This window comes from Hyperolius riggenbachi, chromosome 4 (assembly GCF_040937935.1).
Source record: "Hyperolius riggenbachi isolate aHypRig1 chromosome 4, aHypRig1.pri, whole genome shotgun sequence".
NCBI classification, from domain to species: domain Eukaryota; kingdom Metazoa; phylum Chordata; class Amphibia; order Anura; family Hyperoliidae; genus Hyperolius; species Hyperolius riggenbachi.
In genome coordinates this window covers 432996399-433018921 of record NC_090649.1, presented here as the reverse complement: position 1 = coordinate 433018921, position 22523 = coordinate 432996399, and the positions used below count along the sequence as shown (strand labels likewise).

General features: G+C 44.6%; 1 protein-coding gene across 1 annotated transcript in view; it reads right to left on the bottom strand.

The window, feature by feature from the left end:
- The window catches only part of CHGB (chromogranin B), an 82712-nt gene that overhangs the window by 9275 nt on the left and 50914 nt on the right, over window positions 1-22523 (bottom strand). The window contains exons 3-4 of the mRNA XM_068232499.1: window positions 19656-19749; window positions 1474-3164 (exon numbers count right to left, since the gene is read on the bottom strand). Of these exons, the coding sequence (XP_068088600.1) occupies window positions 1474-3164; window positions 19656-19749 (1785 nt within the window). The remainder of the gene's footprint in view (window positions 1-1473; window positions 3165-19655; window positions 19750-22523) is intronic.

The following is a 22523-nucleotide window of genomic DNA, read 5'->3' as shown; positions in this document are numbered from 1 at the left end:
CGTTTTAGCTCTACTCATATTGCCTAAGATAAATAGCCTGTAAAAAGAAGAATTTATTTTGGCTTCAGACTCTCTTTACATGTTAAAATACAGTAATTGAAATTATATTTCCTTGACGGAGCCATAAAATCCAGTCTTTAAGCACAACAGAACCCAGAAACAGGTAAGAAGTTGGCCTTCACCACTGTGAGTACTGACAGCGATTTGTGCTGGTTGGTTGAGTTCTGCATAACCGAAATTCTAGTGTACCGAAAATCTGCAGAGTGCCATTTCCTTAGTTATTTTGACTGGCAAATCTACTATTTGGTCATTGTTTCATTTACATTTGTCTTCTTAAAGGACTACTGTAGGAGGGTAGGGGGAAAAAAAGAGTTACTCGGGGCTGCTAGTGGTCCTCCGCAGACGTCCTGTGCCTGCGCAGTCACTCACCGATGCTCCGGTCCCTGCCTCTGGTTCACTTCTGGAATTTCCAACTTCGGAAAATCACTGCGCCTGCGTGGCCGAGTCCTCGCTCCCGCTCTCGTCCTGGAGTGTACTGCGCAGGCACAGACTGTACTGGGCCTGCGCTATACACTCCTGGTGACGTCAGCGAGAGCGAGGACATGGCTGCGTAGGCACGGTGGTTTTCCGACTTTAAAGTCGGAAATTCCAGAAGTGAATTGGAGGCGGGGACCGGAGCATCGGTGAGTGGCTGCGCAGGCAAAGGACATCTGCGGGAGACCATTAGAAGCCCCGGGTAAGTTCAACTCTTTTTCTCCCACCCCCCTACAGTATTCCTTTAAAACAGAAGGCATTTGCAATTATTACATTTTATTTGAACAAGAAAGATCTCCCATGATGCATCAATGCTGAATATGCATATCATCATCTGTTTATGTCAGCTGTATACATATTGTATTAGTATGCTTATGTAGAATTATTAGGCTGGATGCACACTTTGCACTCCAGTGGTCCTGGATTTGTGTCCTACATTCCGGGACATAAAGGGATGATTTGCATATTCAGCAGTGATGCATCATGGGAGATCCTTGATACTCAATAATTGCTGTCCCCGCTACAACAAGACAAGGCCCTTGGTGTAAGGTGAAGCAGGTGTGGGTGGTACAGCCGTGGATGTATCAAAGGATTCTGATCACATTACAAATGGAACCTATTGTGTTATTCATTTGAATTTCCTATGCTTGCATTGTCTTTTACTTTTTTTCTCATGAACAATCACAAAGTTTTAACGTGAACCTTAACTAAGTGTTTTCCAATTAGCTGCTCTCCTGTGGCAGAGGAGATCCCTGAGCTGACACAGCTGAAAGATCAAATTACAGTGGTCATTAGACACAGATGAGGGGGAATTAGACAGGCTAAACTCTCTAAATATATACAGGGTGCATTTATCTCTGTCCTGTGCAAGAGTTCGGGTCCACTTTAATACTTATCAGTGACTCAGAGCTTAGTTGTGCAAACATAAGTTTTGCTTACCTCGTCTTCAGTTAAAGGCCTCTGGTTGTACCTCCCCCTCTCATCATAGTGACGTTTTTTGATCTCTTCTGAATCATAGAAATCAGGGAACTCGACAGATTTTTTCTTGTAATTTAGCAGCTGAGCCAGTTCATCCATTCTATCATACTGTCTTTTTTCTTCCAATTTTTGATTTTTGGAGGGTCTTATCTTCTCCCCATATTCACGGTTCATGTCATCCAGAAACTGCCTTTTCCCCCATAAGTCATAGTCCCCATAGTCTGGGAAGATGTTTTTGACCTGCACGCTCCTCTTCCTGTCCTCCTCAATGTTGTCAACATTCTCGAAATATCTGCTCCTCCACCTCAATGGATCACTGGGATGTCTATGTTTATTGAAGTATGCTCTTTTTTCTTCAGAATGGATTGGTTGGTACAGCTCATATGGAAATTTTGCCTCCTCACTGTTTCTGTGGAATTTATCTTCGTCGTATTGCCTCAAGTCTTTCTCAGGAGGAAATTCTGGATAGTACCTTTTCATTTCATCCACCATTTCTTCGCCTATGTAATGTCGCTTTTCTTCTTGTTTCTTTTCTGGTTTAAATGGCTCATCTTCATCACTGCCCTGTAGATGATGTTTCAGTTTTCTGAAGAAATCTTCTTTTTCCAGATTTTCATGCTCATGACGCTTGTCAATATCTTCCTCATTCTCTTCACTATCTTCTTTGCTTTGTACATAATTTATTCTGGAATTTTTCGGACCGGGCCATTTCTTTATCAGCTCGTGTTGTCTTTTGTCTTCATAGTGAGCGTTCATCTCCTTCTCGTTGCTTTCTTCGCTGCTGTCATGGTGTTCTGTCCACTCCTCACTGCCTTGGTGGTGGTGTCTCTTTTCTCTTGATTCTTCTGAACTCTCTTTTTCATGATGGAATCTCTTATCAAAGTCATTCTTCTGTAGGTGGTTCTCTAAGGAATAGCGTGGTTTCTGTCCCCTAGAGTGTAAAGTATTTTCATCTGAGGCAATATGATTTCTTAATTCATCAAGGTGATTTCTCTTTTCATCATTTCCAAAGAGTCTTTGTCTAAGTTCTTCATGATTCGGCTTATAGCTTCTCTTCTCCTCTTGCTGTTCTTCTTCCTCTTCATTTTCTCCTGGCTTTTCATGGGAATGGTGTTTGTCTGGGCGGTAAAGCAGTTCTTTCCAGTCCTTGCTGAGTGGGTGTCTCTTTATGATTTCTTCTAAATTCCTGGTTTCCTCTTCGTCATCTTTACCATGGAAATCTTCGGCATTTTTCTCTGTGTGATAAGCCTTTTTGTCAATAATGTCATGTTTAGCCTCATGTGAGTCACTGTGGTGGTATTTATTTCTCTTTTCTATACCTTCTTTCTCAGTGTGGTCTTTGTGAGGGCCTCTTTCTTCATCGTCTTCATTTTTTTCATCCTCTGCAAAGCTTCGTTCTTTAGAATGCCCTGTGCTTTCTTCGTTGTCATCTGGATGCTCAGTTTCTTTTACCTTGTCCTCTTCTTCCTCTTCCTCTCTGCTTTCACTTTCTGCATGGTGCCGTTTTTCTTCATTTTCTTCATTGTCCAGACTCTGTTCAGTTTCCTCCTTGCTATTGTGCTGGTGCTTATCTAGATTTGGCAAGTCCTTTATGGTTCTCGTTTCATAATGTTTTACTTCATCGTCTCTGTCGTCCTGGGTATGTCTGCTGCCTAAAAGACAATTTGAAATCATGAAAGGCAGGTAATTGTACTCTTCCTTAATATATTAATATGCATAAAAAAAGTTTAAGACTCTGGTACAAGCTGATCAATAAACCAATATATAATTAACAACTGAGAGCAAATAATAAAGAAATGCATGCTGTGCCGTGGGATTTGTAATAGAAATTGCGCAATGAATAAATACTTACATAAAACCTTAAAGAGAAACTCCAACCAAGAATTGAACTTTATCCCAATCAGTAGCTGACACCCCTTTTTACATGAGAAATATAATGCTTTTCACAAACAGACCATCAGGGGGCACTGTATGATTGATTTTGTGCTGAAACCCCTCCCACAAGAAGCTCTGAGTACCGCAGTACTTTTGGCAGTTTGTTACAATGTAACAAGGTTCACAGACAGGAAAGCTGTCTCTAACAGCCAAAACAGCTAGCAGCAGCTACATACCTGCCCACAGTGAAAATGTCACCATGTAATAAAATGTCAGAATGTAAATTGGGGAGAAGAAAGATTTTACAATGAGCAAACACTGACTAAATCATTTATACATAATTATTGTAAAAATGAAGCACTTTTTTTATTACATTATTTTCACTTGAGTTCCTCCTTAAGTTTGTAAGGGGAAAGACTTCCCCCTATTGTTTCTTGTCTCTGCTTTTGAGGTAAAGATGCCCGTCCATATTACCACTAATGCTTTAGTGGGAAAGTCCCCTCCCCCCGTGCCCCATGCAGATATACTTTGCCTACGACCGTCCACCCTGCTGCTGTCCTCATACTTCCGCATTTGTGCCCCCACAAGCTTGCCATCGTTATATCACATGGGGTGCGTGTGTCATGTCACGCTCCCTACATGCTACGTGCCGGTGATCATATGGGGCCAGAATGTGTGTACGGTAGACACAGCGTCAGACACTAGCGGGCGCTGTGACAGGTAAAGTATAACTGCATGGGGCACATAAAACAGGGGGACAGCGGCTGGGGGTTTCTGTCACATTCGTTGTTAGTGATTAACGCACAACGTTACCACACTCCATTGAGCATGTTGGCTCAAGATTTTCCAGCATGTTCGATGGATTTATGTAACCAAATTGGGCCCGAAATTGGTTGTATTACTAGTGGGAGATGAGTTAAAAAAACACAATTGCTTTTCCCTTAACATTTTAGGGAGCCTACATGACCACCTCATGCATTTTTAGGGATTCGAATGTAATTTTTTTATTTCTGTTAAGTTCATTTTTTGGATCTATTGCATTAAAGGGAATCTGAAGTGAAAATAAACTTGTGAGATAATGATTTGTATGTGTGGAGCAGCTAAGAAATAGAACATTAGTAGCACAGATATGAGTCTCATATTGTTTAAAGTAAAGGAGGAGTTAAGAAACTTCAGTTGTTATCTATGCAAAAGAGCTTCTCTGAGCTCTCCGACCCAACTTAGGTGGGCTACAGTGCTGTTTTCTAAGCACTAATTTTAACCTGTCTCTCGCTGTTTCTTGTTTGTTTAAGGTTTTTCTGCCAGGAAATTCAACGAGTCATTAGCTCTGCTCTGTTTCATCATTTAAAATACAGCATCATTTGTAAACTGTAAATATGACAGAATTATGCAATATTATATAAAAAAAAAACTATATAACTGAAAATAAAAAATGTGACTCTTTTCTTTGCTACTAATGTTCTATTCATTATCCGTACTACACATACGATTCATTACGTCATACGTTGTTGTTTTTTTTGCTTCAGTGTCACTTCAAGTATTGAATTTTATTACAAATGCATGTATTATTTAATTTAACCCCATAGTGTGGCTGAGCCCTTAGAGTAAGCATGTTTTTTAACTAAAACACTTAAAGGTCAACTGAAGAGAGAAGTATATGGAGGCTGCCATGTTTATTTCCTTTTAAGCAATACCAGTTGCCTGGCAGCCCTGCTGATCCTCTGCCTCTAATATTATTAGCCATAGCCCCTGAACAAGCATGCAGCAGATCAGGTGTTTCAGACTTTAAAGTCAGATCTGACAAGACTAGCTGCATGCTTGTTTCTGGTGTTATTCAGATACTACTGCAGAGAAATAGACCAGCAGGGCTGCCAGGCAACTGGTATTGCTTAAAAGGAAATAAATATTGCAGCCTCCGTATACCTCTTACTTCAGTTCCCCTTTAATCAATATGGCTTTTTAATGAAACTATACTATAGTCTTCTTTTCAACAAGATTAAAACATGGCCCTTTGCAACTGATGAAACTTTTCAATCAACCAGCAGGTGGAGCTTAAAAAATGAGTTGCTTTGTACTATTTCTTACATTATTAACAAAAAATTAACATAACACTGAAAATATATATATAGCCCTGGCCCCCTAATATAATAAAATATAGCACAAAAACACAAAATATTCCTATAAAATATTATTTTTCTCTTTGCAGCCTGAAACTAGCCTTACAGTTCAGGATTTTGAAACCGTCAGTATTTTTTTCAACCATAGAACTGGGAAAAAAACTTGTAAGTCTGAACCATTCTTGGATGTGAACCACACGGGATTTTCTGCATTTTTTGTTCGTACCACATCACACAGCGATGGTGAGCTGCAAAGGATTATGGGAAGTTAATAAACCATTCTGTCAATAAAATTTAATAGAACAGTGACTCAGCCTTGTTCTGCACATCTGCGATCTTCACGCTTTCTGAAAAATATATATCTCTCTATCCATCTACTAGGCAAAAGCAGTGTTGACTGTAATGAAAAAAATATCAAATACATCTTTCACTTCTATTCATGCCTGAAAAAGTCTGTTAACCATATAGATTCTGAACACAAACAGGTTCTTTTGTGCTGTAATAGTTTTTTTTACAGTGAACACTCATTAAGAGTTGGAATCATGGACGTCTGCACGTCGGGCAAATTGGGGCAGCTGCCTCCCCCTGGCCGCCCGCTGCAGCCCCCCCGGCCACCCCCCGGCCGAATCAGTTGCGCCCACCTTACCCCCACCCGACTCAGCGCAGTGAAGGGGGAGCAGCAGGCACAGCAGCAGAGAAGGGCTCCACCTTACTCAATCCCCTCCCTCCATAATTTAGGGCGCAGCGGAGCAGAACACTTCCTCTATTCCCTGCACGCGAGGAAGGCTCTGTGCGCAGCTGGTCTGGTCTAGTCAGTGACGTCAGACCAGCGACGCAGATCTCCCTCTCGCGCAGGCAATAGAAGAAGTGTTCTGCTCCGCTGCCAGCCGCCTCATTATGGAGGGGAAGACAGAGGAAGGGTGAGCCCCAAGGTGAGGGAAGAGGTGGGGGATGTCCCCCCTTCCCCACCACTGTCACAACTGGGGGATCCCTGTCACTACCTAAACTGGATGGTTCCTGTCACTACCTGAACTGGGGGGCTCCTGTAACTACCTAAACTGGGGGATCCCTGTCACTACCTGAACTGGGGGGCTTCTGTCACTATCTAAACTGGGGGGTCCCTGTCACTACCTGAACTGGTGGGTCCTTGTCACTACCTTAACTGGGGGGGCTCCTGTCACTACCTAAACTGGGGGGTCCCTGTCACTACCTAAACTGGGGGGTCCCTGTCACTACCTGAAGTGGGGGGGTCCCCATCACTGCCTGAACAGGGGGGGGCTCCTGTCACTACCTGAACTTGGGGGCTCCTGTCACTAACTAAACTAGGAGGCACCTGTCACTACCTAAACCGGGGGGGCCCTGTCACTACCTAAACTGGGGGGCCCTGTCACTACCTAAACTGTGGAATCCCTGTCACTACCTGAACTCGGGTGCTCCTGTCACTAACTAAACTAGGAGGCATCTGTCACTACCTAAACTAGGAAGCACCTGTCACTACCTAAACTGGGGGGCCCTGTCACTACCTAAACTGGGGGGGCCCTGTCACTACCTAAACTGGAGGGCACCTGTCACTACCTAAACTATCCAGGCCAGCCAGCCTAGCATCACCACCAGCCAGGCCAGCCCAGCATTACCTCCAACCAGGCCACAGCATCACTGCCAGGCCTTTCGGCCCACACATCATCCCCAAGCCAGCCAAAAACAGTATTGCCAGGCCAGCCAAGCACAGCAGCCAGTAGAGGAGAATTCAGAAGCCAGGTGAGAGGTGTCTACCATATTAAGGGGGCATTCTGCCTATTTATGTGAAATGCTGTCTATTTATGTGCCTCATTACTGCTGAAATTGTCTTGTTGGGGGCCTCAAGATTGCTGAATATGTCTTGTTGGGGGCCTCATGGTTACTGAATTTGTCTTGTTGGGGGCCTCATGATTGCTGAATTTGTCTTGTTGGGGGCCTCACGAATTGTTGGGGGCCTCATGATGCTGGTTGAACTCGATGGACGTATGTCTTTTTTCAACCAAAAATAACTATGTAACTATGTAACTATGATTGCTGAATTTGTCTTATTTGGGGCCTCATGATTTGTTGGGGGCCTCATGATTGCTGAATTTGCAGAAATAGAACCCTCTATGGGTCAAATCCGAACATGGCAAGGGTTACTGAAGGGGTAGTGAACTAGAATTTGCACTATTAAAGTTGCATGTTGGAAGTGCACACACCCACCCACATCAAGAACTTCTATATCACAAATGCAAGGCAGACTGGATTTATTTCAGTGAAGGAGAATGTGTCTAACTGTGGCTCCATGATTGCTAATTTACTAACCTTTTAATAAGCCCCACTATGTTCTGAAATGACACAGGTGAGGGCTAAAAACATTACACACTGTACATTGTGGTCAAAGTTGTACAACTAGCGCTGCGTAATATGTTGGCGCTTTATAAATACAATAAATAAATAAATTAATTAAATAAATAATAAACTAGCCCACCTTTGTTTGACCAATAATGTTCCCTAGTGATCTATACTGTTTCCCATCCCTAGCTAATCTTCACCATTCATTGTTTTTGTTATTAGAGAACTGACACAATGGGGATGTGATAACCCTACCCGTGCCATGGCTGATCGCAAAACCACCAAATGAATTCCACTCTGGAATATGGCTCTCCAAGTGAACAGAAAAGGATCACTTCACAATGGGGAGATTTTAAGTATCAGCCAAGCGAAAAAAAATCCATCCCTTCCTAACCTACATATAAAAGTAGCAAAAAAGCAGAAGGTAAAAGGGGTTTACTGGTCCCCTTCTCCTAAGCAACAAGGGAAGGATCCGCAGACTTCAGATGAGTTTGTAACTTTATTGCAAAAATCTAAGGTCTACATACCGTAGGGCACATACTGAGCCTGATACGCGTCAGTTTGATCCTGTGGATGTCTATGTCTTTTTGTGGATTTTTGCAATCAAGTTATACGGCTTTTTACAAACTCATCTAAAGTCTGCGGATCCTTCTCTTGTCGTTTATGATGGTTTGACTTATCCAGATCCAGCACCAGTGAGTACACCTGAGGGGGTTACAGAGCGTATGGATTTCCTCCACTTGTCCGCTCTCCTAACCACTGTTAACCACTGTCACCCATGTAGGCTGGTATTTTGGAAATGGAATTGTTTTTTTTGGTATGTTCCCCCTCATTTGGCATTGGCATACATAGGAATTTTGATGAAGATGGCATACATGAGGCTCTGCAATTAAATATGAAAGTTGGAACCATAGACTTCAATGCAACATTTGCTTCTTGGCAAGATACTTACAGAACTATCACATTTTTGCAAATGACGCACTATGAGGACAGATTCACTCATCCCTATTAAGGGTCATACACACACCTGACTAAAATCAGCTGATGCGGTCATTATCAGCCACCTCAGCCAACTTTAACCACTTAAGCCCAATTGGACGACCATTCTCGTCCAGTTGGGCTGCGCGCATTCCTGCGGGCCACGTGCGCTCCTGCCGCCGGCCGTTAGCCCAGCGATCAATGAAAGGGATTATTGATCCTCCCACACCAAAAATTACCTACATACAATTTTTAATACAAAAAAATTAAAAAATAACAATTAAAAAAAACAAAAAACAAAACATAAATAGTTACCTAAGGCTCTGCATGTCAAAGGAGTAAATTAATATAATTTTTTTTTAATTATGGGCTTGTAAATAGTGATGGACGCAAATTGAAAAAATGCACCTTTATTTCCAAATAAAATATCGGCGCCATACATTGTGATAGGGACATAATTTAAATGGTGTAATAAGCGGGACAAATGGGCAAATAAAATACATGGGTTTTAATTACGGTAGCATGTATTAATTTCAAACTTAGTTATTAGAAAATGAATGGGAGGTGAAAGTTGCTCATATGCAAAAAATAAACAACCCTTCGGGCTTAAGTGGTTAATCAGGTATGTGTACAGCAGCCTCTGACCCCTCACCCGCAAGCAACCCGCCCGGTGGATCAACTCACACCCAGCGACGGATGATCGCATTGTTCACCCCTAAAACACCACAAAGCAGAGTACAAAAGAAATAACCGAACTTTTATCCATGTCTATGGACAAGGGCATATAATCAAACACAAGAGAAAGCGTCCATGACACTATGAATCAATACATAGCCAACTCCATAATAGTAATATGTAATATTTTATTAAGGATAACATAACAATAAAAACAAGTAAAATCAATCAGCAAGGGGTCACAACGGGTGGGGTACTCAAGCAGCACTCGTGGATACAAATAATAAACAATGTTCGTCCAAAGTGACACTAAATACGCGTGAGATTGCGCACAGCATTGTGGCTTCGGTGTTTGGGGTCTCTTCCTGGGGGTAAGTGCACAGCCTGATTACGTATATTTATATGCATGTGGACTTAGTGTGATTCTCATACAATTACTTACTTCCTATGCAGCTGTCATTGGGCATAGCATGTTTCATGCTTGGCTCTCCTAGTTAACAGCCCTTACTGTGTGCTTGCCCCTGGTTGGTGATTAGGCACTTTATATTTAGTGTCACTTTGGACGAACATTGTTTATTATTTGTATCCAGGAGTGCTGCTTGAGTACCCCACCCGTTGTGACCCCTTGCTGATTGATTTTACTTGTTTTTATTGTTCTGTTATCCTTAATAAAATATTACATATTACTATTATGGAGTTGGCTACGCATTGTTCACCCCTGTCTGCCATGTGACATCACACATGCGCCGCTCCATGGTCCCTCCACCCCGCTTAGCAACACAGCATTTCGTCAGCTATACAGCTGACAGGTGTCTGTGCAATGTCACCCAGGGGGATGGGGCCCCGACCCCTGACTGGCAACATCCATCAAAGATGTGTACGCACCGTTAGACAACCTACACACAATGATTCAACAGTGCAAAAGCAAATATTAGTATGCCTGGAAGTGTCCTATCAAATAACCAATAGGTGCTGTGTCATTTCTCTGTAGCTCCTCCCCTGCAGCCCTCAGCCATGCATAAACTACAGCAACTACTCGAGGCTTCTGGATTTATAAGACAGTAAACCCTATAGTAGTGGCTGGATAGTGTACTGGTTAAGGGCTCTGCCTCTGACACAGGCAACCAGGGTTCAAATCTCGGCTCTTCCTGTTCAGTAAGCCAGCAGCTGTTTAGTAGGAGACCTTGGGCAAAACTCAGTTACACTGCGACTGCCTACTGAGCGTGCCTCTAGTGTTTGCAACTCAAGTGCTTTGAGTCAGCCAGGCAGAGGTGTAGCTAGAGATTATGGGGCCCCATATTAGAATTTTGATGGGGCCATCAGACCTGGGCACTCAAGAGCAATGCAACCTACCCCTATGCTATGGGATATATGTTGACTGGTCAATGTAAATTCCTATGTAATGTACACTGCAAACACGCTATGGGCACTGAGATAAAGTCAGAGCGTGGTGAAAAACAGGAAAATAAATAGTGAACACAATACAGCTTGGGCCCTCTTTGCTCCAGAGCCCCATAACAGTTGCTATGGCTGCTATGGCTATTGCTACGCCACTGCCGTCAAGATAATAGAGTAATATAAAAGTTATTTGTCTTGTATTTAGACTGCAGAGTTTGAGTTCACTAGCCCAGTGTTCCCCAACCCTGTCCTCAAGGCCCACCAACAGTGCATGTTTTGTGGAAATCCAGAGAGGTAGTTAATCAGCTCTGCTGAGACACTAATTACCTCACCTGCAGGGATGCTCTCACAAGTAATCACGAGTGTGTAAACACTCAAATTCGTGATTCACATGAGCAATAATTAGCTCAGCTGGGCGGCGGGGAAATAAGGGGTTAGTTACCCATAATTCCGCATCCTCCCTGTGCTCCAAATAGCTTGCCCACGTCCTATTGGACGCGTTGCAAGCCTCATCACCACGCACTTCCTCCGTACGGCTTGAAGGAGGAAGTGCCCGGAGTGAGGCTTGCAACGTGTCCAATAGGACGCGTGCAAGCTATTTGAAGCGCAGGGAGGAGGTGGAATTATGGGTAACTAACCCCTTATGTCCCCGCCGCACAGCTGAGATAATTAAAGGGAACCTAAACTGAGAAGGATATGGATTTTTCCTTTTAAAATAATACCAGTTGCCTGACTCTACTACTGATCCTGTGTATCGAATACTTTTAGCCACAGCCCCTCAACAAGCATGCAGATCAGGTGCTCTGACTGAAGTCAGACTGGATTAGCTGCATGCTTGTTTCAGGTGTGTGATTTAGCCACTGCTGCAGCCATAGGTCAGCAGGGCTGCCAGGCAACCGGTATTGTTTAAAAGGAAACATCCATATCCCTCTCAGTTAAGGTTCCCTTTAAAGAGACTCTGAAGTCGTAGGAGGTCTTTATCACCTCCAAGATCCCCGTCGCAAATCCCTCCAGGATTTCCTAGAGGAGGCAGAGCTTTTCGCTGTAGCCCTGCCTCCAGTCCAGTCAATCACGGCAGATAGCCACCTCTCCCCGCCCCTCTCTTTGAAAGAAGACTGAGAGGGGCGGGGAGAGGCAGCGATCAGCGGTGACTGAATGAACTGGAGGCAGAGCTACAGCCCAAAGCTCTGCCTCCCCGGGCAGCAAAATCTGTGACTTTGACAGTCGTAGGATTTTGCCTTGGGATTTGCGGGGATAAAGACCTCCTACGGCCGTGGGGATGCGGCGATTTAGCTTTGCTGTTAGTGCTGAAGAGGAATCTGAATTAAAAAGAGGACATTTGGGATACTTCAGAGTCTCTTTAATGCTCATTTGAATCACAAATTCAAGTGTTTACACGCTCGTGTAACCTGTGCATGTTTGTGGTTTCCTGCAAATGTACCGTTGGTGGGCCTTCAGGACAGAGTTGGAGAACTTGTGCACTAAACCACAATTATAACATTACTGCTGCAATTTTAGATAGAAAATGTAGTTACACTTGTTAACATTTGTTAACATTTTATGTTACATAGCTCCGTAATTAGTCCAAAGTTTCTCTTGAACAAGTATTTTTTTTTTTTTTTAAACGTGGTTAAACTTTGGCAACGTTAAAACTAATTATTTCAGTATTTTTAAAGTAGATGATTATTCCATGCCAGCTAGAGCGTGCGTTTCATTATGGAGGAGGCACTGTAACCTGGATACCGAGTAAAATTCCTCTCATCATTAAACCAAGCTGCCTTTCAGTGGGATTCATGTTGAAATAAAAACATCTTATTATGTGTAAGGTGGAACAAAATGTAATGAAAGGTTGGCGATCCAGCAGCTATACTTGCCTCACGCTGTCACTAAAAACAAGAAAGGCTGCTGACGTGCCAGGGTGAAACGCTGCAATATCATCCGAGCCACTCCTGCAGACCATTCTATGTACGCATGTTGCCAGACCTTAATTGCTACAGAGAATGGATGTTTGCCTGATGAATCATACAGCGGTAATAATGAGCAGCTCAGTGCAGGGGTTTGCAGACACACAGGAGAATAGCCTACGCTTAGAGACACGCTTGCTTGAAACTTTTCTTCAAACCCCTGTTTGATGCCTTTGCCGTAATCACAGCATAACGTGGGATGCAAAGCAATTACAGAAATAAATTGGATCTTAATGCTGTTGATTTTTGACATAGATAAAAATACCACCAATACATGTTGTCATTAAAGTGGGATAAAACTCTGACATAACATTCAATAAAAATGTGTTTTCCTACTTTTTATTACCCAAACAGTTATCCTATTTGCTTTTGTGCACAAGGAATATTGTCTGTTTACACATTACGAGTTTCCAAAGTACAGTTCATCTGCTCTGAAATTTGCCATTGCATTTTTTTTTTCACGGCTGCTGTATTTATATATTAACATCTATCTAGTGATCACTTCTCTGCTCTTTCTGCTTCTCAGCTCAGTACAGCTCAGTTTTGGCGCTTTGCTAATGTTTACTAAATGTATCTGACAAAGGAATGTAAACAAAAGATAGTGGCTTTCCATTAAAAAAAAATCTTTTGCCTCTGACTCTCTTCAGGTTGTGAGTGTCTAGGAGAGTTTATATCGTTTCATCCACCCGGGTCATTATGAGCATCCCTGGGTTTCACAATTTTTAAATCTGCAGGCATCCTGCACCGCCCTCCCCAACCCTCCCTATGATCAGCGGCTTAATATAAGCACAGTATGTCCGATGCAGAGTGAAGCAGAGACAAGAAGAAAGGCAAGTGAAGGATGAACAACACCCCCCCCCCCCCCCCCCTTTTAGCGCTCCTAGACCATAATTGGGCTGTTACGGCTATTGCCATGCAACTAGGCAGTGATTACGAAAGATAGAGAATACATTAAATAAATAAATAACAGTCAGATGACAAGGTGAAAGACATATGGGGGCTGCTATATTTATTTCCTTTTAAACCATAAACCAGCCTGGCAGCCCTGATGATCGTTCCGGTCAGTAGTGTCTGAATCACACACCTGAAACAAGCATGGGGCTAATCTAGTCAGCTTTTTGTCAACAACACCAAATCTGCATGCTTGTTCAGTGTCTGTGGCTAAAAGTATTAGAGACAATGGATCAGCAGGACAGCCAGGCAATGTGCATTGTGTAAAAGGAACTAAACATATCTGCCTCTGTATGTCTCTCACCTCGGATTCCCTTTAACTTGTTTTTACCACAGTTACTATTTTTTTTTTTTGGGGGGGGGGGGGGGGGGGGGGGGATTGTCCAAGGGGTAAACTACAAATCATGGGGCCCCCAGCAAAACTTTGATGGGGTCCCCTTAATCAGGGTTGTATTTACCATAAGGCACTGTAGGCATGTGCCTACAGGCACCTGATGATGGAAAGGTGGCTCACTCCCCTCCCCTAGTATCTCCCTCCATTATTCCCTAGGCAGAGTCCCAAGCAGAGCGTAAGTGAGAGGTTGGTGACCCAGCTCTCGGCATTCCACTGATGAGATCTCCCTTCAGACAGGGGCACCTCTAACTACTGTACTTAATACTGAGGTTCCTCTAGCTACCTAAAACTTGGAGCACCTCTAGACACTTAATATTGATGGTACTTCTGGCTACCTAACACTGAGAGGCACCTGTACCTACCTATGATGGGCAAGGGTAGTAAGGGAGAAGTGACAGCTGGGCCAGCCAGTACACTCACGGTGCAGTTCAGTGAGTGTTTGTAGGTTCATGGAGGGTGAAGTCTAGGTTGCCAGGACACCTGTGCCTATAGGCTCCTGTGATGTAAATCTGGGCCTGCAGCTGCCCTTCATGTTTCCAAATCCGCCCTTGCCTCCCCTTAGATAAAATGTACCTATAGGGTGTTGAGGATGACTTTTGCTCTTTTGTTAGATGCTGGGGACTAAAGGGGCCCATACACTCAGCCGATTTTTTGGCCGACCGATCGATCAAAATCGATCGATCAATTGCAAATCGGTTGGCCAATCGACCGATCGACGGCCGATTTCGATGGATTTCGATGGATTTCCATCGAACTGACAGGGTGGAAAATCTAGGTCGATCTGATGAGATTGCTTATCATTTTGCATTGGCCCTAATGGAAATCTGATGGCAAAAAAATGCCATCAGATCGAATTTTAATAGATTTCAAACTGAAATCTATTGGAATTCTATCCTGGTAAAAAATGTTCTAAAAACACATCAGATAGATCATCAGATGCATTTCTTATCTATCTGCTGCTAATCTGACGAGTGTATGGGCACCTTAATCATGCAGTTGTAGCAGACAGGCCCTGCCTTTTACCATCCCTGCTCATTGTATAGATTTTACAACGTCTACCTTAGCTTTCCCAACCACATTTTCATTGTACTAATACCTCCAGTGGAGTGTCCTTCTGGGCTGTGCTAAAATGATTACAAGACCACCCCGCTGTTCACGTATTACCTTCAGAGGAGTTAATTAGGTTAAGAAGAGCTCAGAGGCCGCAGCACAAGAAAATTCCCAGTGCACTCGCTGCACCAGTACAGCACCAGAGCCTGGTCCTGCTGCACATCCCACAGAGAAGGAACAAATGGCAATAACACAAAAAGGCTGAGGGGGAAGGTTTGTGCTGCGCAGCAACAGGTGGAGAGGAAATGATTATAGGACTGCTCCAGGGATGCAAAAGAAAAATGCACAGTGTGATGAAAGCAGATAAATGAAACCGTGAAAATGAACCGATTCACACATAGGTCTATAGTTTTCCTTTTATGGACTAAACTAGAGCAGTTTTGATGTTTTAGGCTTGGTTCATAGGGGAGACTGCCGGTGTTTACTGCCAGGATTGAATGACGCACACATTGAGATGAATGCATTTATTGTCTTTTGCCAGGTTTCTGATGAAATAGCATGCCTGTCGAATCTTCCTACATTCAGTGACAAAGGTGTAGGCAGGAGGGTTAGGGAATGGGAGGGGATAGTAAAGTCTATGGGATGTAGGTTAGTTTGACGATGTAGCCTATTTCATTGGAGCACCGGCTATTGCACAAACAACGTGGTTGACCAACATTTTTGGGATGCTGCATGTAGCATCCTGTGGCGGTGGCATTCGGCAATTCTGTGTTCCCCATGAGGCTCTAAATGCAATACAATGACAGAACTGGTGCCAAGCGCTACTGCTCAGTTGCAGAAAAGCATTTAGCATTTGCTGAATCTGCCGCAGGTAGAACCCGTGTGAAGCGGCTGCTCCCTATTAACTTTAATAAGTAATAACTTTATTGCTAATTATGACACCTTAGGAATACATAGATTTTTTTTTTTTTTGGGGGGGGGGGGGGCAAACTATACTTCCTTTTGGTGTCAAGGACCTCCCCCCCCTTCCCACGGAATGATTTTATTTCCTTACATTTTAACCACTTGAGGACCCCAGTGCTGAACCCCCTAAAGACCAGGCTAATTTTTACTAAAATGGCCACTGCATCTTTAAGGCCAAGTGGCAGGGCCGAACAACACAGCACAGGAGTGATCCCCCCCCTTTTCTCCCCACCAACAGAGCTCTCTGTTGGTGGGGTCTGCCCCCCCCCCCCCCCCCCCGTGTTTATTTATTTTTTTATAAATATTTTTGTTGGTGTCACACGGCTGTCCCCAGTGCAGCGCTGCTGCTGATCGCAGTGCTGCTCTATGTAAATAGACGGTGATCACGCCGTCTAACAGTCTACCGAGCGGCAATAGACGCTCGGAGCCTGAGAGGGGGCGGAGCTCCACCCCCCCGAGAAGGAGATGCGCGCACACCCTTCGCGCGATCTCCTTCAGTAGCCGGCTCCAGGATGGTGTTAGGGCAGTCCTGGGGCTGCCGCCGCGTCCACCCCCATTGGCGTGGGGCGGACTTTAGGTAGTTAAAGGGGAAAAATAGGAATTCCCCCCCCCCCCCCCCCCCCCCCCATGCACACCTGCTCAAACGCCACCCACATGCTCCCGTCGAAGAACCTGTGCCATGCGCATAACTGCGTGCCCCCTCCCCTCTCCTTTACCCCACCTCGATGGGTGGCCACGTGCTTTGCATAGTATGGCCTTGCATTACAACCAGAGCCGGGACAAGGTCATCCAGCACCCAAGGCTGAGACACCAAAGTGCGCCCCTCCATCCCTGCCACCCCAGCCATCACACACTGATTGTTATTAGACTAAGAGGGCCACAGGGCCCACAACCTCCCCAACACGTTAATATCTAGTTATCTGGCTTGCAGTAACTGCTATGTATCTCCTTTTCTTATTCCTTTCTGCTTCAAACACAATTAGGAATGACAGCTGAATGAATTCTGCGCCCCCTCCTATTCTGCGCCCTGAGGCTGGAGCCTCTCCAGCCTATGCCTCGGCCCGGCCCTGATTACAACTGTCTTTTAGTAATACAGATAAACAGTGCAACTGCAGATACCAAAAAACACAAATTAAAATTTGGGTGTTTTTATTCAGAGGCTCCGCTCTACCCCCAGCCTCTCTACCTCTCCCCAAGTGCTGTGTACTGTAGTGATGCTGAGAGTCAGATACATCAGATTCAGAGCTAGTTCTGCTCCATCAGAGATGGACAGAGTAAGTGTAATAAGCTGAGGCTGGGAGCACACTCGTCTGTCGGTTTTCTGTATGCATTTCTGCACACCCTGTGTGTCTGTAAGTGTGAAAACATGCACGTTTTATCACATAAGCTAATGTAATTGATAGAGAAAATTCATGCAGTGCTTCACTGCTGTTTTCTTTTTATCTGCATGGGAAAAACACATTCAAGTGTACACTAGCCAATTGAGTAACATTGGTTTTCAGTTTGAGCTGTAAAAACACCTCTGTTCCCAACACATAAGAAATAAAGGAGTGCTGTTGTTGTTGTTTTTTTTCTTCGTTGTACACCTGAAGAGCTCAAAAAACGTTGGTGTACTTCTTGTGTACAATGCTCTGTTGTTGCTGACTCTGTGCAAGAGTACCTCCCTCGTATTATTGAAGTTGGCAGGGTTATAGCTAAATATTATTTTTATTGTAATAGCCTCCTCTTTCTCACAGCTGGCCCAAGTGATCTAATGGTTCCCCCACTTATTTATAGCTTTCCCCGGGGGTCTAGTAGAGCTTTCCCTTCTTATATTTTCCCCTGGTAGTCTAGTGGTCCCTGATCCCGCTTTGTAGCTTTTCATGGTAGACTAATAGCCCCCCTTCCCTTTATGGCTTACATTGTTAGTCTAGTGTTCGGTCCTCCCTTCTTAGAGCTGTCCTTGTTAGCCTAGTGGTCCTGCCTCCAACAGCCCTTATAGTGAACTAAGCAGCTCCTGGCTTCAAATAGCTGCAAGGGCTGCCATTGTTCAGAAGCTCAACCTCTGCTGTTTTACAACTAGCATTGTCCAGGCTAGGTGTGAAATTCTTCAACTGTAACTGATGTTTTCTGTTTGAAGTACAATGGGGGTTTGTTTGTGGTCAGTTAAGTCTAATGAAGTGATTTCTTATCTGTGTTCCACAATCACCTGCTCAGCGACCGCAGGTCCTTTACGGACGGACAAAGTGGCTATTTTAACCCTTAGGCTAATTTCACACCAGGACGTTGCGTTAGAGGGGGCGTTAAGGTCGCATAACGTCCCCCTAACGGAACGCCTGGTGGTGCTGGATCTGGACGTCAGAGTGAGCCGCATTGTGCAGCTCACTCTGGCGTCCGTGATGCCGTGATGCGTACTCTTGTGCGCATGCGGCATCACGTGATCCCGCCGGCCAATCGCCGCACAGAGCGTCCGCTCCAGGAAGTAAACACTGCACGTCACAACGTGCAGTGCATTTTAATTAGCCATGTGCCTGGCCGCTCTCCGCTCCTCCCCAACACAACTGAGCATGTGCAAACAGTCTAACGCGGCTCAGCCGCTTCTAAAGTACTGCATGCAGTACGTTGTCTTGTGACACAGCGTTACAATGTAACGCAACGTGGGCACTGTGAACAGCCCCATTGATTTTTCATTACTGTGCGGTGGGCTGCGTTACAGGCTGCTCTAACGTGCGCCTGTAACGTCCCACTGTGAAACCAGCCTTAGATGTAAAAAAATGAGGTAAATTGAAAGTTTTTTTTAATAATAAACCACATTTTTAGAATGCATTTTTAATTTGCTATAGAGTTGCCCTGGGTGTTAAAAATGATGCTCGGTTCACTTTATAGCTTTCCCTTTTAGTCTAGTAAATATGACTACAAATTACCTTTTCATTTCAATGTGAAGCTATCTCTAAATTTCCAAATAGATTGCTCTTTTCAATCCTGCAGTATCACTGTCAAGAGCAATTGGCTGCACAAAGCAGGAAAAATTGTTACTTAGTTTCCGCATCTGCACTAATTGATTGAATGTTCAGATTAAAACTGCCAGTCTGACATTCTCTCCGTTAGGACCACAGTGGATCGGCAGTGTGTTTATACTTGAAAAAAGAATGTAAGCAAGTTTAAATAATGTTTGCAATTAATCTTAGCATGTATGGAGCTGACCCGAGGGAATGATTTCATTTTCCAGAAGAGTGGAGTTTCATTTTAAGAACCATGAGTTATGCTTACAGCAGTCCACAATGTCAGCTTTGTTACTCAGACAACATGTGGAAAAGTCAACCGGGATATATTTTATTGACTGTCTGAAATGTAATAAAGCAAGATTCAATTGTTCTTTTGGAGAAACCAGATCTGGCAGGTGAAAATCTAATGTACTCAATCAGTGTCAATTCCATTACTTACTCTTCTTAAGGATTTCCCTGCATTCTAGGTCGATGGGTGGAGCGTTGGGCTTAGCTAAGGCATTGGAGAGGACCTCCACTATGCATCGCGTTACCTGGAGTAGAAAGAAACAGATCTAGGATCAGAGATCAGAAAATAAAGAAAACACATGCTGGTTTATAAGTACAACAAAACAAGAATACACACTGAAATAAATGTTTGCATGTATGTTTGTAGCAAATCAAAGAGATGAAGAGAAAGTACCTCTTTATTCCTTTAGTCTGGTGGCTCTTATGAGCAAAGACATCCCTCGGTGAGCCTGATTTATGCCCGCTAAGGAGTCCCATTGGGCAGTGCATACATCTTTAAGAAACCTTTGGTGGCAAGTTCAAAGACGCTTAGGTTCCCTTAACCCCCCTCGCGCTCCTCCCCCCCCCCCACCCCCACCATCTTATATGATTGATAAAAATGACCACCTTTCCTGATCCACTTAACCACTTGCCGACCAGGGGATTTTTCACTGATCGGTGCTGCGTGGGCTCTACAGCCCGCAGCACCGATCAGGAGTGCAGCAGGGCGATCAGACTACCCCCCTTTTTTCCCCACTAGGGGGATGTCCTGCTGGGTGGGTCTGATCACCGCCGGCTGCAGTTGCTTAGCGGGGGGCTCTTCAAAGCCCCCCTCCGCAGCGTTCTCCCGCCGTCTCTCCCGCTCCCTCCCTCTCCCTCCCCCTGTGAGCTGCGCAGGACGGATTTCCGTCCTGCGCATTGAAGGATAGGCTTCAGCCTATCATATGCCGGCGATCCCCGGCCAATCAGAGGCCGGGGATCGCCGATCTGCCTTACGGCGCTGCTGCGCAGCAGCGCCGTATGATGTAAACAGCAGGGATTTCTTCCGGAGACACCCTCCGTGAACTGACATGGAAAGGCCACTCGATCGAGCGGCCGTTTCCATGGTAACACGGAGACGACCAGTTTACGCCAATCGGCGTTAGCTGGTCGTCAAGAGGTTAATAATTCAATCAAAATCATTTTTTATCAGTTTTTGTTAAATTGAATCCGTGTACGAAATCAAACATCTGACAAAAAGAAAAATAATGTCTCACAGGGTCTGGCCTGCTAAATACCTTTACGAATTTCCTAAATGAAACGAGATTAGATTGCCAGGATGACAGACAGGGCCAGATTTAGGCCAAGGCCGCCTAGGCCATGGCCTAGGGCACCACAGGATTAAGGGCACCAAAGCAGCAGGCTAAACAGGTGTAGCATTTGCAAGCTTGCAAATGCTGCAATGCAGGGAGATCAGGCGAGCGCCTGAACGAAGTACTCTGCTGCTAGCCGCCTGTGCAGTGGCCACCTTGCTCTCTGTGCACGTTTGCATTGTGGCCGGCAGCTATGGACTTGGACAGCATTGAAGACAGAAAGGAAGAGGAAGCTTCTGCACTGAAGATGAGCGGAAAAATGAGTGACACAAATGGCTGCTGCGGTGTGAAGGTGAGCTGGCTACCCATACTGAAAGGGGAGGGGAGAGGGATTAAGGGAGTCATCTGGCTACCTACACTAGAGGGAAAGGGGGGACGGTTCATCTGGCTACATATACTAAATACTAAAATACTAAATAATAATAATAATAATATACTAGAGGGAAGGGGGGAGGGGTCATCTCGCTACCTATATTGGGGGGTCATCAGGCTACCTATACTAGAGGGAAGGGGGGAGGGGTCATCTGGCTACCTATATTGGGGGGTCATTAGGCTACCTATACTAGAGGGAAGGGGGGAGGGGTCATCTGGCTACCTATATTGGGGGGTCATCAGGCTACCTATACTAGAGGGAAGGGGGGAGGGGTCATCTCGCTACCTATACTGAAGGGGAGCGGCTGGTGACAGTGGCCTAGGACGGTAAAGAGTACAAACCCGGCCCTGATGACAGATCAGTCACAGATCCGTCACTTCAAGGCAATTTTGCTTTAACTCAAATATATGAGTCCCAATTCAGGAATCCATTCATCTAGCACTAGACTGAATACCTCTCCGATCATTATATGGAGGAATATGTCATGAATTAAATATAATGAAACAATAGCTGAGAGCATCTTCTAGTGCGAGCCTCTACATCCCGCATGGGCATGAAAGCATCCTCGCTTCTTGATAATCAATACAGAGGCGGGTACTGACGATTGCCAATGAAGGATCTGTGGACAATAACGAGATAAATACCGGCCTTGAGATCTTCGCTTCAAGGCCTCTTATTCCCATTTTAATTATGTGTTTACCTGAAGTGGGAAATGTACGTTATGAAAACTGTGTTTCTTCTCTCTATGTATTGGCTTCCTCTCATTTATCTGTTTCCAATAACAGCTGAATTTCAATCGCGTTACACCTCGCAATGATAGCACTGGCTTATGACAAAACTTCGAAAAATACTGAGCTCCAAGCGTAAGCTCCAAAACTGAGCTCCAAGGATAGGACCTCAATGCTAGCCACATAAATACCAATCGGATTGCACTATAGATGCTCAACTACTGGAGGAGAAGCCCTGTAGATGCGGGGGGGGGGGGGGGGGGGGAAGGGATGCTGGCAACTCTTCACCCTCCATAGTCAGGGGCGTAGCAATAGGGGTTGCAGAGGTAGCGACCGCATCGGGGCCCTTGGGCCAGAGGGGCCCCGAAGGGCCCTCCCTCAACTACAGTATTAGCTCTCTATTGGTCCTGTGCTCATAATAATCACTTCTATAGATACTTTGAATAGTGGTAATCATTAACAAACTGTTCCCCCTCGCCTTCTTGCACCTCAGACACCGTAGTTACCATTGGCAGGTTTTGGTGCACCATATCAATTGTTATGTATAGAGTGCTTGGGGGGCCCCATTGTAAAACTTGCATCGGGGC